The following is a 13,106-nucleotide window of genomic DNA, read 5'->3' on the forward strand; positions in this document are numbered from 1 at the left end:
CTACCATGCCCAGCTAATTTTTGCATTTTTACTAGACAGGGTTTCACCATGTTGGCTAGGATAGTTCCACCAGGATCTCTTGGCCTCATGATCAGCCTGCCTCGGCCTCCCAAAGTGCTGGGATTACAGGTGTGAGCCACCGTGCCCAGCCTATACTTCCCTTTTTGAATACCATTTGGCGTTTTGAAGAATTAACAGCTTTGTGAACGTGGCAGTGCTTGTGATTCAGGCTTCCATTGAGACCAAGGGGAGAACCTGGTTGCAGGATAAACAGACGGACAGCGTGCGGCAGTGTTTAAATGCTCTTCTGAAAGCTGATACGACAGCTCTTTGTGCACTGATTGCATACGCATCCCAAGATTATATTATTGTTTTCTATTGCTATGTGTCACACTTTGCCAAACAGGATGTGGAAAATGAATAAGCAGTTTTCTTAGGCACTTCTTAACAGACAGTTGGTCAAAATGAACTCCATTGCTTAAGAAACACATAAACACCATTTAGTCACTGAATATAGCTATATGTATGGTTGCTACTATGGGGAATCTTGTTTTGCCAATTTTCTTTGAAAATTCTGGCAGACCAAGGTTCTTTTTGTTTACATAATACTTGAAAAATAAAAATGAACACGCTAACAAACTACCAAGTTTTCACTTACATAAATGTAGTTGCATACAGAAAATGTGACTGTGAATTAGTTTTTCTAGGACTTTTAAACTATAAGCACTATTTGCATGAAAGAGAACCAATCTATCAATTAGAAACTCACATAATTTTACAGATTTTTTTTTTTCCTACACAGCACATAAAACAGAAGGAATTTGAAGCCACCCTCCAAACACAGGGGAAGGAGGCTGTGTGTATATCCTCATTGTCTTTCACATTCTAAGGTGGTTCCACTCAGTGACTGAAATCCTTAAGCGTTGTATTAGTCTGCTTGGGCTACCATAACAGCAGCTTAAACTGTTGTTAAGCCAATCAGACTTAAACAACAGAAATTTATTTCCTTATAGTTCTGGAGGCTGGAAGTTCAAGGTGCCGGCAAGGTTGGTGTCTGGTGAGACCTCTCTCCCTGTCTTGCAGATGGCTGCCTCCTCCCTGTGTCCTCATAGAGCCTGTCCTCTGCTTTTACACTTCTGGTGTCATCTTCCTTTTTTTTTTTTTTTTTTTTGAGACAGAGTCTCGCTCTATCGCCCAGGCTGGAGTGCAGTGGCCCGATCGATCTCGGCTCACTGCAACCTCTGCCTCCCAGGTTCAAGCAATTCTCCTGCCTCAGCCTCCCGAGTAGCTGGGACTACAGGTGCCCGCCATCATGCCTGGCTAATTTTTGTATTTTTAGTAGAGACAGGGTTTCACCATATTGGCCAGGCTGGTCTCCAACTCCTGACCTGTCATCTGCCTGCCTCGGCCTCCCAAAGTGCTAGGATTACAGGCGTGAGCAACCGCACCCGGCCTCTTCCTCTTCTTATAAGGACACCAGTCCTATTAGATTAGGGCTCCACCCTCATGACCTCATTTGACCTTAACTATTATTTCTTTAAAGCACCTATTTCCAAATATAGTCACTTTAGGGGTTAGGGCTTCAAAATATGAATCTGAGGGAGATCAATTCAGTAAATAGCAGTAGTCATTAATGGACAATATATACAAAGATAATTTCGTGATTACTGTCCTTATGCATAAACGTCCTCAGTGTTCCACTGCCTTTATCCAGATTTACTATCACAAAGACTTTGCTCTGAGAAAAATGTGATTTTTTTTTTTTTTTTGAGACAGTCTCGCTCTGTCACCCAGGCTGGAGTGCAGTGGTGCAATCTCAGCTCACTGCAACCTCCACCTCCCGGGTTCACGCCATTCTCCTGCCTCAATCTCCCGAGTAGCTGGGACTACAGGCATCTGCCACCATGCCCAGCTAATTTTTTGTGTTTTTAGTAGTGACGGGGTTTCACCATGTTAGCCAGGATGGTCTCAATCTCCTGACCTCGTGATCCACCTGCCTCAGCCTCCCAAAGTGCTGGGATTACAGGCATGAGCCACCGCGCCCAGCAGATTTCTCTTTTTTTTTTTTTTTTTGAGATGGAGTCTTGCTCTGTTGCCCAGCCTGGAGTGCAGTGTTATGATTTTGGCTCACTACAACCTCTACCATGTTCAAGCAATTCTCCCACCTCTGCCTCCCGTGTAGCTGGGATCACAGGCACACACCACCACACCTAGCTACTTTTTGTATTTTTAGTAGAAATGGGGTTTCACCATGTTGGCCAGGATGGTCCCGAACTCCTGACCTCAAGTGATCCTCCTGCCTCGGCCTCCCAAAGTGCTGGGATTACAGGTGTGAGCCACTGTGCCTGGCCAAAAGTGTGATTTCTTATTTCCCACATTGCCAATTCCATTTCAATTAACTATAATAGCTATGTCCATTGAGCACTCAAGTGTATTCTAGAAACTGTTCCTGATTCTGGGGATATATCCATGAATCAACTATAGTCCCTGTTATTAAGTAATCTGTAGTCTGACTAAACCATTAGAAATTTAAAAAATGGCTACTTTCAAAGACATCTTGGAGTTCAGGAGTCCCACACTGCGAACCATATTACCTAATAATCCAACCTGCTTGTAATTCACTTATTTAACCAATATTTATTGAGTGCCAACTTTGAGCCTAAGATACAGCAGTAAACAAATGGATAAAGTCCCTGTCCTCATGAAACTTGTATTCTAATGGAAGAAACAGAAAACAAACAGATATACGATGTAATATCAGGTAGGGATAAATACTTTGAATTCAAACAAAAGTATACGTAGTCAGGGTTCGCCATAGAGACACAGCCAATCAGATACATAGATATATAAGAGAGGGTTTATGAGTTAGAAAGGGCTCACATGATTACAGAGGCTGAGAAGTCCCACAGCAGATAGTCTGCAAGCTGGAGACCCAGGGATACTGGTAGCATGGCTCAGTCCAAGTCCCAAAGCCTCAGAATCAGGAAAGCTGATGATATAATTCTTAGCCCAAAGGCCTTAGAACCCCAGCGGTGATGGAAAGGCTGATGTAGGTCCTGGTGTCCTGAGACCCAACAGCCTGGGATCCTGAAATCCAAGGGCAGGAATGGAAGCGTGTATTCCAGCTCCAAGAGAGTAAGACCAATTTGCCTTTCTTCCGTTTTTGTTCCAAGCCAACTGCACGTTGAGGGCGGATGGTTCCCTCTTAGTCCATTCAGTCATATATCAATCTCTTCTGGAAATACCCTCACAGACACACTAACAAATAATACCTTTCCAGTTCTCTAGGTATTCTTTAATCCAGTCAAGCTGACACCTAAAATTAACCATCACAAAAGTTAAGGAGAAAGAAGACAACTTGTAGGGGAGGCTGCTATGCAAGACAGTGTGTGAAGGAAGGGCTCTCTGAAGAGGTTAATATCTGAGCAGAGACTTGAATGAAGTGAAGAAGTGAGCCATGTGGGTATGGGGAATACAACTTCCAGGTAGAGAAGACAAGTGTGGTGTGTATCATGGTCAGCAAAGAAGCCATGTGACAGAGAAGGGTGGGCCAGGGAGAGAGGGATAAGTGATCTAACTCCTGAGGAGGTAGCCTGGCCAGGAGCTAGAGCATAAGGATCTCATAGGATTTTATTCTGCAAGGTGAAAAGCCATTGTATTAGTCTGTTCACAAACCCGAGAGTAGGCAATTTACAAAAGAGAGGTTTAATGGACTTACAGTTCCACATGGCTGGGGAGGCCTCACAATCATGGCGAAAGGCAATGAGGAGCAAGTCACGTCTTACGTGGATGGCAGGCAAAGACAAAGACAGCTTGTGCAGAGAAACTCCCCCTTATAGAGCCATCAGATCCTGTTAGACTTATTCACTATCACGAGAACAGCACGGGAAAGACCTGTCCCCATGATTCAGTTACCTCCCACTGGGTCCCTCCCACAACGCATGGGAATTCAGGATGAGATTTGGGTGGGGACACAACCAAACCCTATCATTCCACCCATGGCCTCTCCCAAATTTCATGTCCTCACATTTCAAAACGAATCATACCATCCCAGCAGTCCCTCAAAGTCTTAAATGATTTCAGCATTAACTCAAAAGTCCACAGTCTAATGTCTCATCTGAGACAAGGCAAGTCCTTTCCATCTATGAGCCTGTAAAATCCAAAGCAAGTTAGTTACTTCCTAGATACAATGGGGGTACAGGCATTGGGTAAATACAGCCATTCCAAATGGGATAAATTGGTCAAAACAAAGAGGCTACAGGCCCCATGACAGTCCAAAATCCAGTGGGGCAGTCAAATCTTAAAGCTCCAAAATGATCTCCTTTGACTCCACATCTCACATCCAGGTCACGCAGATGGAAGGGGTGGGTTCCCATGGTCTTGGGCAGCTCTGCCCCTGTACCTTTGCAGGGTACAGCCTCCCTCTCAGCTGCTTTCACGGGCTGGCATTGAGTGTCTGCAGCTTTTCCAGGTACACGGTGCAAGCTGTTGGTGGATCTACCATTCTGGGGTCTGGAGGACCTCTTCTCACAGCTCCACTAGGTGGTGCCCCAGTAGGGACTCTGTGTGGGGTCTCTGACCCCACATTTCCCTTCTGCACTGCCCTGGCAGAGGATCTCCATGAGGGCCCTGCCCCTGCAGCAAACTTCTGCCTGGGCATCCAGGCATTTCCACACATCCTCTTTAATCTAGGCGAAGGTTTCCAAACACCAGTTCTTGACTTCTGTGTACTCGCAGTCACAACACCACATGGAAGCTGTCAAGGCTTGGGGCTTGCACTCCCCGAAGCTACAGCCCAAGCTCTACGTTGCCTCCTGTCAGTCATGGTTGGGAGTGGCTGGGATGCAGGCACCAAGTCCCTAGGCTGCACACCGCATGAGGACCCTGGGCCTGGCCAACAAAACCATTTTTTCCTGATACCTCTGGGCCTGTGATGGGAAGGGTTGCCATAAAGACCTCTGACATGCCCTGGAGACATTTTCCCCATTGTCTGGGGAATTAGCATTTGGCTGCTGTTACTCATGCAAATTTCTGCAGCCAGCTTGAATTTCTCCTCAGAAAATGGGAATTTTTCTTTTCTATCACATTGTCAGGCTGCAAATTTTCCAAACTTTTATGCTCTGCTTCCCTTATAAAACTGAATGTCTTTAACAGCACCCAAGTCACCTCTTGAATGCTTTGCTGCTTAGAAATTTCTCCTGCCAGATACTCTAAATCATCTCTCTGAAGTTCAAAGTTCTACAAATATCTCGTGCAGGGGCAAAATGCCGCCAGTATCTTTGCTGAAACATAACAAGAGTCACCTTTGCTCCAGTTCCCTACAAGTTCCTCATTTCCATCTGAGACCACCTCAGCCTATGGACTTTATTGTCCACAGTGCTATCAGCATTTTGGACAAAGCCATTCAACAAGTCTCTAGGAAGTTCCAAACTTTCCCACATTTGCCTGTCTTCTTCTGAGCCCTCCAAACTGTTCCAAACCCTGCCTGTTACCCAGTTCCAAAGTCACGTGCCCATTTTTGAGTATCTACAGCAGCACCCCACTCTACTGGTACCAATTTAGCCACTGAAGTAGTTGGAGAACAGAAGTAACAGACTCTGGTTTACATTGTAAAAGCTTCTCTGTGGCTGCTGTGTGAAGAAAATATATGAGAATGAAGCCCCAAGATGAAGCAGGGACACAGTTGCAGTGGTTAGAGTAAGAAATGCTGCTGGCTGGCACTGAAGTGATAGCCTGGAGGTTTGTGTGTGCACATGCATGTGTATGTGTTTTACGATAGGCCCAACAGATACTGTAATCCACACTTTTTTTTTTTTTTTTTTTTTTGAGACAGAGTCTCACCTGTTGCCTAGACTAGAATGCAGTGGCACAATCTTGGCTCACTACAACCTCCTCCTCCCAGGTTCAAACGATCCTTGTGCTTCAGCCTCCCGAGTAGTTGGGATTACAGGTGTGTGCCACCGTGCCCAGCTATATTTTTTGTATTTTTAGTAGAGATGGGGTTTTGCCACATTGGCCAGGCTGGTCTTGAACTCCTGGCCTCAAGCAATCCTCCCACCTTAGCCTCCCAAAGTGCTGAGCCACCACACCTGGCAGCAACTGATTTTTAATCATGAAATGACACATACATTTAAAAAACCCAATACCTGTAATATTCCTGGCTAGTACTCTTCACATCTATATCATCAAAAACAAAGAAAGGATGTGAAACTGACACAGCCAAGGGGAGACTAAGGAGACATAACAATTAACTGTAATGTGGTATTCTGGAGGGGATCCCGGAACAGAAAAAGACATTAGGCAAAAAACTAAAGAAATGTGAATAAAATGTGGATGTCAGTTAATAATAATGTATCATATTAGTCCAGTAATTATAACAAATATACCACAATAATGAAAGCCATTAATTATAGGGAAAATGGAGGGGTTAATATGGGTGGCTGGCTTTTGCTATTTCTAGCAGCTCCATTTTATCTACAAAAGACAAACATTCATTAAGTCCCAAAAAGGTAAAGAATGACAAATTAAGCATGTATCTTATTAATAAGAGTAATATAAAGATGCTCACTCATATTTACAAATATTTGACACTCATGTTAAGGCCAGAAAAGAGAAAAAAGGGTAGGGGCAAAAAACGCAAAGAGAAAGGAGTTAGTATCTTTTCTCCCGCACTCATTAGCTATTAAAAGAGGATGTTTGTTTAAAGCTGCTCAGAGCTGGTAAACTAATGTTAAGTCACTAACGGGAATTTAAAAGGTTTCATTAAGAACTGCCTGCACTAGATTCCTCCACCCTGAGACATTAAACCATCACGATAAACCTCCTGAGTGGTAAGAACGTATCCATTTAAAAACAGGCTATGGATTGTATTACGCAGTTTTATCTACTAATCGGCTAATGCCCCGCCAAAAACAAAAAAACCCAAAGGGATATAAGTTTCATCCATCAAAGGAAACAACAGTCACCTTGGTTCCCATCCCACTCATATACTGCCGCCGTACATGTCAATCAGATGAACCTGTGCTTATCTCTTAACGACAATTGACCCACCTTTTTAACTGAAGTGAAAGGGGGTTCTGCTCCGCGACCACTTCCTGGATCTCCCCCTCCACCCTCTGTGTTCTTTCGGGTGCACCATCGGGTCAAAGCCGCAGCAACGCCGTCTCTGTGTGATCGCATGTGCCCTTCTGCACACGACCTTCCCCCGAGAGTGACCAGTTACCGGACAGGCACCAAGGAGGGCTACCGAGCACCTCCCGGACCGGCGGCTGCAGGATCGCGAGCGCCTCCGCTAGGGAGACCGCACGTTGCGCCTGTGCTTCCTGCGGTGGCGCCTTCTGCAAGGAGACCTCGACCCTGCTCCCTCTCGGGGGCTGGATATGACTCCTTGACGGTGATTCCAGACGCGAGACCCAAACTGACGGCTTCTAGAAGAGGGGCGAGCCCGGCCACAAGTCGTTCTCGTAGCTAACTCATCGTTGCTTCCGGCTTCTTACCGTTCTCCCCTTTGTAAACGGTTACCTCCCGAAAACCCAGGCTCTCCTCCAACAGTGGTTCTCAAGCGAGGCGATCTTCCCCGGGAGGGGATATTTGGCAAAGTCTGGGGGCATTTTTGGTTCACTGGGGCTGTTACTTGCATCCACTGGGTAGAGGCGGGGGATGCAGCTACACAACCTACGAAGCACGGGACAGCACCCTTCCCAACCCAGACAGAATTAGCCGGCCCAAAACCTCAGTAGTGCCCAGGCTGACAAACCCTGCCTTAAACAAACAGCAAAGAAAGGCCAAGTCCCATAAGTGGGTCACCGCGCCGAGACTGGGGTCCACGGGACACCCCAGCCACGCCAAGCCGGGAAGTCCCCTCCTCCTGGAGCTGAACCCGCCCCTCTCCCAGAGGTGGAGCTGCGGGGGCGGGAACAGGCACGGAGAAAATAAACAAGACTAAAAAGTCCTGAGTAGCGCTGTGTGGCTGCAAACCTGAACCCACCTTTTGCACCACGCGGGACCCGGCACTCTTCCTGCCACCCACACCTGAGACGGCTGCGGGGCCGACCCCAGTACTAGAAAACACTCGTCACCTCACTCAAGACGGGTACAAAGGCCAACGGACGCCTTCCTTTAGAAAGCTCAGCACACAGAGCAACTTCTCACGCCTACTCTCAAAGGGCGTACTCCAAACTAGCACTTCCGACGTCCAGCTGTGAACCCAGAGCGGCGGAAAGCCCCTGAGCCCAGCGCCCGGGCATGCGCAGACGCGTTGGTGTGGTGGGCGTGGCTCCCTCCGGACCCGGCGCCCCGCCCTCCGCCCCGTGTCCGCATGCGCGACTGAGCCGCGGGGGTGGTACTGCTGCATCCGGGTGTCTGAAGATCCGATGAAATAACATATGCAAAATGGTTGGTTCTGTGCTTGGCAATCCAGAAATGGTAGCTGTTATTCAGCCAACGAATATTTATTGAGCACCTACTATGGACTTCCCTGGTGCTGAGGATACAACAGCAACCACAGCAGTCAAAAGTCCCTGTCTTCATGTTGCTCAGATTCTCACAGGGGAAAGCAGATAATAAACAAATACAGGGCCTGGCGCAGTGGCTCACGCCTGTAATCCCAGTATTTTGCGAGGCCAAGGTGGGCAAATCACCTGAGGTCAGGAGTTCGAGACCAGCCTAGCCAACATGGTGAAACCCTGTCACTACTAAAAATACAAAAACTAGCGCGGTGTGGTGGCTCATGCCTGTAGTCCCAGCTACTTGGGAGGCTGAGGAAGGAGAATCGCTTGAACCTAAAAGGCAGAAGTTGCAATGAGCCGAGATCGTGCCACTGCATTCCAGCCTGGGTGACACAGTACTCTGTCTAAAAAAAAAACCCTAAATACACAAGTAAAAATATAGACCTCGTCAGATGCTGGTAAGTGCTGTGAAGGAAACTAAAAGGGGAGCACAAGGAACCCTTGTCAAGGGGAGAAGAAAGGGGAGTTGATGCTGTCCTTTTAAATAGGGCAGTCAGAGGCTGGGCACAGTGGCTCACACCTATAATCCCAGCACTTTGGGAGGTTGAGGCGGGTGGATCACTTGAGGACAGGAGTTTAAGACCAGCCTGGCCAACGTGGTGAAACCCTGTCTCTACTAAAACTACAAAAACTAGCCGGGTGTGGTATCGCGTGCCTATAATCCCAGCTACTCGGGAGGCTGAGGCGGGAGAATGGCTTGAACCTGGGAGGTGGAGGTTGCAGTGAGCCGAGATTGTGCCATTGCAGTCCAGCCTGGGCAACAAGAGCAAAACTTCATCTCAAAAAAAAAAAAAAACCACAACAAAAAAGGACAGTCAGGGAAAACTTTCCTGAGAAGGGGATGGTGGAGTACAGATCCAGGGAGGTGAGGTGGGGAGCAAGCCAGTACACTTGTTCCTTGACTTTCGATGGGGTTATGTCCTGATAAAGCCGTGGTAAGTAGGAAATATTGTAAGTCAAAATGCATTTAATACACCTAATCTACAGAACATCATAGCTTAGTGTCACCTACCTTAAACATGCTTATAACACTTACATTAGCCTACAGTTGGGCAAACTCATCTAACACAAAGCCTATTTTATGATAAAGTATTGAATATCTCATGTAATGTACTGAGTACTGTATGGAAAGTGAAAGACGGAGTGGTGGGATGGGAACTCTAAGCGCGGCTTCCACTGCGTGTGTGTTGCTTTCGCGCCATCATAAAGTTGAAAAGCGTTAAGTCAAACCATCGTACGTCGGAGGCCATCTGTATCTGGTAGGAGGAGTGTTTCACACAGAGAGAACAGCAGGTGCATAGAGTGCTTTTTTCCCAGCATTTTATTATGAAAAATTTCAAACATCTACCAAAAAAAGTTGAAAGACTTGTACGGTGAAAAGCCATACATCTCACAGCTAGAATCAACAATTAACATTTTACTGTATTTGGTTTTTGACTTATCTATCCTAGATCCCTTGTGCTTTCTGTAGCAGGTGACCTGCCTTGAAGATTTAAAGACAGAATATCAGGAAATGTAGTCAGAAAATGGGGCCTTTTATAAGAGTCAGAGGGGAAGAGCAAAAACTCTGCTTTTGACAAATCTGTCGGGAGAGGCCAACTGCAGGGATACCTCCCTTTTTTTTTTTTTTTTTTTTTTTTTTGTCCATGAGGCATTTTATTTGTAAATATATGTATTACATCCCTAGAAAAAGAATCCCAGGATTTTCCCTCCTGTGTGTTTTCGTCTTGCTTCTTCATGGTCCATGACGCCAGCTGAGGTTGTCAGTACAATGAAACCAAACTGGCGGGATGGAAGCAGATTATTCTGCCATTTTTCCAGGTCTTTGAGTTGCACGTCAAATCTGGGGCTGATCACCCCACACTTGTTTAGCCTGCCTGTGAGGTTTACAACAATTTTCCCAGCTCTGTGGTCATCAATGATTTCAAATTCGCCAATGTAACCATGCTTCATCATCACAGTGAGAAACCGGACGATGACTTTGGAGCACGGCCTAATAAGCACCTGGCATTTGCCTCTCTTTTCGGCATTGTTGATGCTCTTGAGAGCATCTGCCAGGACATTCATGCGCACTATTGTGGCGGCGCGGAAAGATGGCGGAAAGAGGATACCTCCCTTTTTTAATGAAAGCATTTCTGTTCTGCGAGGAGCGGGATCCTCCTGTCAAGCAGTCAGTCCCTGCTGCTTCCTTACTGGGGCAGGATCAGGACGCACAGGGATTTGGAGTGCCTTGGAACCAACCACCACCCACGCCGTTTGCCAGCTGGTAAACATGCCCGTCAGGTCCGGGGGTTGGCATTGCCTGGAAATCTTTAGTGTTCATCTTGCTGACATCTGGTGCCCTCGGGCAGGTAGGTGCAGTTGGCTGCCTGGTTTACAGAGCTTGTACTGGGCCCAGGTTAGCAGAGGTCACATCCCTTTATCCCACTGCGCAGGGGAGTTCCTTCTCAGGTAACCCAGTTTATAAGAAGTACTGACTGCCAGAAATAGAGGAGAGATCAGAACCAGGAGGCAATTGTGAGAGGAATGGAGACTTCTGACCTCTGGGGATTGGGGTACCCTCCCCCTTAATTGCTGTTGGGGTAGCAGAGGGCTTAGAAGCCCATGTTCCTAGACTTTTAGAATTGGAAGAAGACTTAGAAGTAATCTAGGCTGGGGGTCCCCAACCCCCAGGCTGTGGCCCGTTAGGAACCTGACCGCACAGCATGAGGGGTAGGCCAGCGAGCACTACCGCCTGAGCTCCGCCTCCTGTCAGATCAGCAGCCGCATTAGATTCTCATAGGGGCACAAACCCTATTGGGAACCGCGCATGAGAGGGATCTAGGTTGCGTGCTCCTTAGGAGAATCTAACTAATGCCTGATGATCTGAGGTGGAACAGTTTCATCCCCAAACCATCCCTCCAACCTCACCCCGGTCCATGGAAAAATCGTCTTCTACAAAACCCGTCCCTGGTGCCAAAAAGGTTGGGGACCCCTGATCTAGGCTACAGTTAAGTGGTCAAACACCCAGGTCCTGAAGTTAGGCTGCCTGGGTTTAAATCCCAGATCTACTGCTTACTAGCCCTGTGACCTTGAGCAAGTCACTTAGTTTTTCTGTGCCTCAGTTTACTCATTTGTAATAAAAGCCTAATAGTACCCATCCCAGTGTCATGAACTAAGTTCATATATGTAAAGTGCTTAGAATGGTGCCTAGCAAGTACTTAATAACAGTTAACTCTGAAAATGTATAAAGCAAAATTAACCAATGTTTTAGTGGTTTGCAGCCAACTTTTTTCTATGCGTGTGCTAACATATTATTTTATAAGAGTGGGAATATATTGTACATGCTGTTATATAACTTGCTTCTTCACTAAACAGTCTATCCTCTGTGTCAGTTTTGATAAAAGCATTTTCCTCTTGCTTTTCCTGCATATGTTCAGAACCATCATATTGGTAGCAAGTTTCATGTCCTGTAGTTTTCTTAACCAACCCCCTGCTAGTGGACATTTAGGTTAGTCTCAGTTTTTTCCTTCTGTAAATAAAGCTGCACTGAGCAAGAAGTGACCGATGCCAAGTGACTAGATGACCTTAGGTATGACCTCTCTGGGTCTTGGTTTCTTGGTCTAAAAACAAAATGACAGGATTCGACTGGGTGATTAAAATCTCCTCTGATCTACATAGGAATTGTTTTCAAGACATTTCTGCATTCCTTTAGTGACAGGGTGCTCACTACCTCATGAGTATTTCAGTGGACAACTGTAATGGTCAATAAAGTATCCACTTTCCACCTTCCACCTCCCTACAGCTCCTGGCCCTGGCTTTATTCTCTGGGGCTCCACACATTCGGTTTACACTCAGTGGCCAGTGGCTGGGGCCATTGTAGAAAATGAGGAAACTCCAATTCCTTCCTTCTTTTCTTCCTCTTTCATCCCTTCCTCCCTCCCTACATCCCTCTCTCTCTTCCTTCCTTCCTTGACACTTACCATGTACCAGACCTTCTGCCAGGCACATGGATGGGAGCACAGGGGAAGTTGGCTGCAGGGTTAGAACTAAGTCCCAAGCCCCCTAAAGCTCATGCCAGGGGACTGGACTGTCCAGTACTGAGGGATGGGGATGCTGAGGCTGGTGGCCTTCCTCAAATGCACTGTAGTGCCCCAGGCAGAGTCCTGGGCTGCCCTGTGAGGAGGTGACCAGAGGTAGAGCAACTTCACCCTAAGGCTGGATCAGGATCCCCTCCAGATTTTTACTAGAGCCAAACCCACATCTCCTTTCTCTTCTGCCACCCCCACTTAAAATGCTTAGAAACACAGAGATTTAAATACAAATTCAAATGTAAGTAATTTCAACTCTGTAACTCTGAGGAGTCAATTCTACGTGGGTCCTATCTGTATCCTCCCCAGGGCTCAGCTCCATTCTTTGCTTTCATTCATTCTCATTCAATACATTGTTGTTAAGAGCTCACTGGGTGCCCTCTCTGGCATGTAGTAAGGTTTTAAAACGAAAGCCTCTTCTGAGCTTCAGTTTCCTTATTCATAAAATAGGAGTATTGATCCGTTCCTTGCTTTTCTTACAAGGATATACTGAAGATGACTGAAGTACAGAGTAAAGAAGGATTATATT

The 13,106-nt window shown here is 46.5% G+C and overlaps 1 protein-coding gene and 1 pseudogene across 1 annotated transcript; both read right to left on the reverse strand.

Moving 5' to 3' along the window:
• The window catches only part of LOC112209444 (succinate dehydrogenase [ubiquinone] cytochrome b small subunit, mitochondrial-like), a 45,174-nt pseudogene extending 36,484 nt beyond the window's left edge, over positions 1–8,690 (reverse strand).
• Positions 8,691–10,119: 1,429 nt separating this feature from the next.
• LOC112209445 (small ribosomal subunit protein uS8-like) lies at positions 10,120–10,655 on the reverse strand. The gene has a single exon (XM_054664007.2). The coding sequence runs from the start codon at positions 10,638–10,640 to the stop codon at positions 10,191–10,193; it is 450 nt and encodes a 149-aa protein (XP_054519982.2). The 5' UTR covers positions 10,641–10,655; the 3' UTR covers positions 10,120–10,190.
• Between the last annotated feature and the right edge of the window lie 2,451 nt (positions 10,656–13,106).

The sequence above is a fragment of the Pan troglodytes genome, chromosome 1 (assembly GCF_028858775.2).
Source record: "Pan troglodytes isolate AG18354 chromosome 1, NHGRI_mPanTro3-v2.0_pri, whole genome shotgun sequence".
NCBI lineage: Eukaryota > Metazoa > Chordata > Mammalia > Primates > Hominidae > Pan > Pan troglodytes.